At 49.1% G+C, this 5,390-nt stretch overlaps 1 protein-coding gene across 1 annotated transcript in view; it reads right to left on the bottom strand.

Annotated features, from left to right (window-relative positions):
* Window positions 1-901: 901 nt before the first annotated feature.
* Window positions 902-5,390, bottom strand: part of LOC102371713 (antigen WC1.1-like) — a 27,226-nt gene continuing 22,737 nt past the window's right edge. The window contains exon 12 of the mRNA XM_025195309.1: window positions 902-1,026. Coding sequence (XP_025051094.1) covers window positions 902-1,026 — 125 coding nt within the window. The remainder of the gene's footprint in view (window positions 1,027-5,390) is intronic.

Raw genomic sequence — 5,390 nt, 5'->3', positions numbered from 1 at the left:
TGACTCACTATTGAAGAGACAGAGCTTTCATGCTCTGATGAAATTCCTTGAAAATCATAGGCACCAAATGACAGTTTCCATTGTATGTGCATGTGGGCTACTTCAGCCTGCCTTCAATTATTAGAATCTGTGCCACGTCATAAGATCAAAGAACTAGGAACCCTCATCCCTTTATATTAAAAAAAAATCATATGTATCTTTGCTTTTGAGAGAGGGATGGAATAAAAATAACTCATGAGAAAATATTTCATAGTACAGAGTATTGTACAATGCTCAGATGTTACCAAGATGGGTGTGGAATAAGAATTTTAAAAGAAGGAAAGACAAGTCTTTTTACTATTTTCTAACCATGTGAGTGTATGTTAAAACACCTGAAAATGACATGCCATTAATCACCTGAACATCTAGATGCTGAAGCATGGGTTAGGATCACATCCATTCCTAGGAATTGGTCACTATTCCTGTACACAAAATTTCACTTCTGACATCCTGCCTAAAAGTTTTCTGTACTTGAGAAGGGAAGCTCTACCATCATTAACTTCATGTGGTTCAATCTCCATTTCTCTCCCAGACCATCCCTAGGGAGCCACCCAATACATCTAGAGAAAGAAGTACCCTCTCTGGAAGAGTATGTCAAAAAGTTTTAATAAGAAAAAGCATAAATTCATAATACAGAAATTTTAGGAATAAAGTAGGAAACATCCAGAAAATCTAATCATGGAAAATTACAGGGGATATTAGAGAACCTTTATGAGTCGAACTCCAATAAAAGCTGGTCCAACTAGTTCTGCAGCAGAGATTATTTCTGATGCTGCTATACTCAGTGAGCATTTCAGAGAGAAAGAATCTAAATTTACACATTATAGTCTCTGCAGACTATTTACTTTAAACTCAGTCATTTTTATATTGATGCTCCAGAGATGACATCTTCAACATCATCATAACCTGCATCCAAAGGAGGTAGGGATGGGTCATCTCTTTCAGCAACAAAGGACCCTTCATTTCTTAAGGTGTGCAAACTCCATCCTGAAAATATCAAAATAGGTACATGACAGTTAAGGCATCCATTGAGTACCCATATATGTTCATGTAACACAAGTGTACAGCCTCTTAATTGTCCCAATTCTGGTCTTCTATCTGGGTCTCTAATAAGTGTTCATTACCACTCTATATGTATTCGAGATGGTTACAGAATGACTGGCATTTTAGACATGATTGCATAACAGCTGAAAAATAAAGTCTTACTCTTGTATATTCTGGGGGGGGAGTGTGTGGGGCATGGCTGGGGGGTGTATGGTGGGGTGTGGGATGTGTATGAGGGTGTGTGGGGGGAGGATGTGGCAGGGTGTGGCTGTGGGGGGGATGTAGGGTATGTTGGGGAGCATAGCTGTGTGTATATGTGGGAGGGTTGTGGGGGAATGTCAGTGAGTGTGGGGTTTGTGGGGTATGAGGCAGGGTGGGGGCATGTGGGCCCCTCCCACACTCTCCACCCCCACCCTTGGTGCACAGCCCCTGCCATCAGGGGCAGCAACAGCAGGTGGCAGGCCCTTGGGGGATTCATGGCCCATACAGGTGCAGCCATGTGCCATGTGACAGCGTGCAGCTCCAGCCAGTTCTGAGAGCTGCACATGGCAGCAAGAAGCGGCACCAAGCCAGCCGCCTCTTATTGCGTGGAGCTCCCCATGGCTCATGGGGATATCCTGCACCCTGTGGGGAAAGCCCTATGCAATGAAGCAAGCTGCTTTCCCCACTCTCTGCTGCTATGTGCAGCTCACAGGACTCTTCCACGAAGCAGGGGGCAGGGCTCTCTGCCACTTCCAGCAGAGTCCCGTGAGCTGCACATGGCATCAGGGATCAGGAAAGGCAGCCAGATCCATACCACAAGAATTCTCCCGCATATGGATCAAGTCCTAGGAGCTTCACAAGCCCTGCATGATAGAGGCAGTTGGACCTGGCTCTGCTCCTTGCTGCAACGTGCAGCTCCTGGAACTGGCTGGAGCCATGTGCCGCTAGGTGGCTGAGCCCAAGCTGGTCATAAGCACCCTGAGAGCCCACCACCTGCTGCTGCTGCCACCAGGGTCAGAGGCTGTGTGCCAAGGGGGGGCATGCGGGGAGGTGCCCAGCCCCCCCACCCTCCCTGACACCCCACAAACCCCACACATCCACACCTGCACCCTGCCCACCTCCAGACTCTGGCTGCCTGGGTGAGGGCCCTGGCCTCCTGCTAGCCCCACCCTATGTTCTGTGCTCCTGCCTAGCTGCAGCTTCCCTACCTTATGCCCAGAGTATGTATTGCATCAAGGATATGAGGAGGAGCTCCTGGAAGCTGGGAAAGCTGAGCAGGTCCCCCAACCACTGCAGCAGCGGCCCCACCCAGAAGCTGTGCATGCTGGCTGAGACCCTTCCATACAGGAGGGTGGGAGCAAAGCACACAGGCTGGGCAGGGTACAATTAATTAGTGGGTGCCTGTGAGCCAGCTGAAATTGCCTAGAAGGTCAGACCTGGCCTGCAGGCCATAGTTTGCCTGCTCCATCCTAGACTTAGCCTCAGAAGGAGTATCCCACCTTAGCCTGGATGTAACTGAGCAGGTAGCCTTTTTTCACCTGATGGTCCAGACGTTACCTCTGTGAAGCTATCCGCCCCAGGTGTCTTAGAATCATAGACTCATAGAAGATAATTAGAGTCAAAAGGGACCTCAGGAGGTCATCTAGCCAAGCCCCCAGCTTAAAGCAAGACCATTTCCAGCTATATCAGTCCAGCCAATGATTTGTCCACCCAGGTCTTAAAACTTCTAAGGGTAGAGATTCCACAAACTCTCTGGGTAGCTTGTTCCAGTGCTTTACTCCCCTCCTCATGAGAATGTTTTTACTAAGATCTAACCTAAATTTTCCTTGCTGCAACTTGAGACCATTGCTCCTTGCTCTGAGCTCCTTGCTCTGAGGACAGTCTAGCTTCATTGTCTTTGTAACCACCCTTCAGGTATTTGAAGGCTGTAATTAAATCCACTACAGTCTCTTTTCCAGACTAAATAAGCCCAGTGCCCTCAACCTCTCCTCACAAGTCATGGGTCCTAGTCCCCTGACCATTTTCACTGACCTCTGCTGGACTCACTCCAATTTGCACACAACCTTCTGTAGTGGGAGACCCAAAACTGGACACAGGACTCCAGGTGTAACCCCACCAGTACCAAACAGAGGGGAAGAATTACTTCCCTCAATCTTCTAGCAACATTCCTACAAATTCAGCCCAGTATGCTGTTAGCCTTCTTCACAGTAATGGCACACTGTTGGCTCATATTCAACTTATTGTCCACTGCACCCCCCAGGTCCTTTTCAGCAGAGCTGCTGCTTAGCCAGTAAGTCCCCAGTCTCTGCTGATTCATGGGATTATTCCATCCTAAGTGCAGGACTTTGCACTTGTCCTAATTGAACCTCCAATTTGTCTAGTTCTCTCTGAGTCCAGCAGTACCCTCAAGCATATCTACTACTCCTCACAGCTTGATGTCATTGGCAACCTTGCTGAGGGTGCACTTCATCCCATCTTCCAGATAGCTGATGAAAACATTGAACAAAACCACCCCAAGGACTGACCCCTGGGGCACTTCACTCATTGCCAGCTGCCAACTAGACAGCAAGCCATTGATTATAACCCTGTGAACCCAATGATCCAGCCATTTTTCTGTCCACCTTACAGTCCATTCATCCAAACCATACTTAGCTTGCTTGAGAGAATGTTGTGGGAGTGTGGCAGGGCACTGTTTGTGCCTGCCACTTTAAGACCTGGGGCCAAGCAGCCAGCAGGTGCTTAATTGCGACGGCCATTTTAGAACTCTGACCACCCATATAAACAGGGCAGTTTGCTACTGGCAGCAGAGGCAGCAACATTGCTTGGCTGTGAGTCTTCATAACAACCTGGAGGTAAGGGAGAAGCTGTAGGGGATGGTCTGGAAGCTCTTGGTCCTGGGCATAACCTAAAACTGCACCTTGCTGGGAGTGGGTGGCCTGATGGGGCTGTCAGTGGTGTGGAAGCATCCAGGAAATGCCAGGCCAGTGATCATCCCAATGAAAGGCAGGTTGGGATGCTTTAACCCTAGCTCCCACAACTGGGTGGGTTAACCCCTAGTAGGGGCTAGAAGGTGGACCCATGAGAGATAGTTGGGCTAGAGGCTCAGAGGCCCGATTGTAGAGTACCCTTGATGGTCCTGGGCTGGGGCCAGGACCAGAACGGTCAAAAGGTCCAGGGGCCCACAGCCAGGGATGCCCAGAGCTAGGAGGTCCTGGAGTTTCTGACTGGCCTTGGAGGCGAGGCCAGGGCCTATGTGGTCAAAGGTCCCGGAGGGGGACCATGCCTGAGAGGGGAAATGGTTCAGGGAGCTAAGCAGCCCTGAATGAGGGCAGGGTAGGCTGCCTGAGTGGAGGGATCCAGTTGGGGTCTGAACTGGATGATTCTGGGACCCAGTGTGGGGCCGGTGAGAGTAACATCTAAGGATGCCATCTGTGAGGCATGGGCTGTGGTGCAGATAGTGCCCACTGGCATCAGGGCAAGAAATAGGCAGCCTCCTTCTTAATTAACAGCAATTAATAACCAGGCATGGCAGGAGAGAAGGCGGGTGGTTGTCCCAGAAACAGGCGGGCAGGCCAAAGGCAAATCAGCCCAGAGAAGGCCCGCTGTTACAGGGAGACAGTATCACAAGTTTCGCTTAAGTATAGTAAATCATGTCCACTGCTCTCCCCGCATCCACAAAGCCAGTCCTCTCATCCTAAAATGCAATCAGGTTAGTCGGGCATGAATCCATGATGGCTTTCATCTTAATGAATCCACAGTGACTCTTCCTTATCACTTTCTTCTCTTCCATGTGCTTAGAAATGGATTCCTCAAGGACCTACTCCATGACTTTCCGAAGGACTGAGATGAGGCTGACTGGTCTATCATTCCCTGGATCCTCCTTCTTCCCTTTCTTAAAGATGGGAACTATATTTGCCCTTTTCTGATAGCCTGGGAACTCTCCTGATTGTCATGAGTTTTCAAAGATGATGGCCAGTGGCTCTGCAATGACATTAGCCAACTCCCTCAGCATCCTCAGGTGTATCCCATCTAGCCCCATGGACTTGTACATGTTCAGCTCTTCTAAATAGTCCCTGTTGGCTGCTCATCTCATCCCCAAACTGTGCTTCCAGCTGCAGTAGTCCAGTAGCTTTCCTTGCCTCTCAAGGCTGAGGTAAAAAAGGCGTTGGGTTATTCAGTCTTTTCCTCATCATATAACACTAGGTTGCCTCCCCGATTCAGTACCGGACCCACACTTTCCCTGATCTTCCTCTTGCTGACATACTCTTAGAAATCCTTCTTGTTAATCTTCAAGTCCCTTGCTAGCTGCAATTCTAATTGGCATT

Source organism: Alligator sinensis, unplaced genomic scaffold (genome assembly GCF_000455745.1).
Source record: "Alligator sinensis unplaced genomic scaffold, ASM45574v1 scaffold161_2, whole genome shotgun sequence".
Lineage (NCBI taxonomy): Eukaryota > Metazoa > Chordata > Crocodylia > Alligatoridae > Alligator > Alligator sinensis.
The sequence above is the reverse complement of the archived record's forward strand: the minus strand, read 5'-3'. Positions and strand labels throughout refer to the sequence as shown.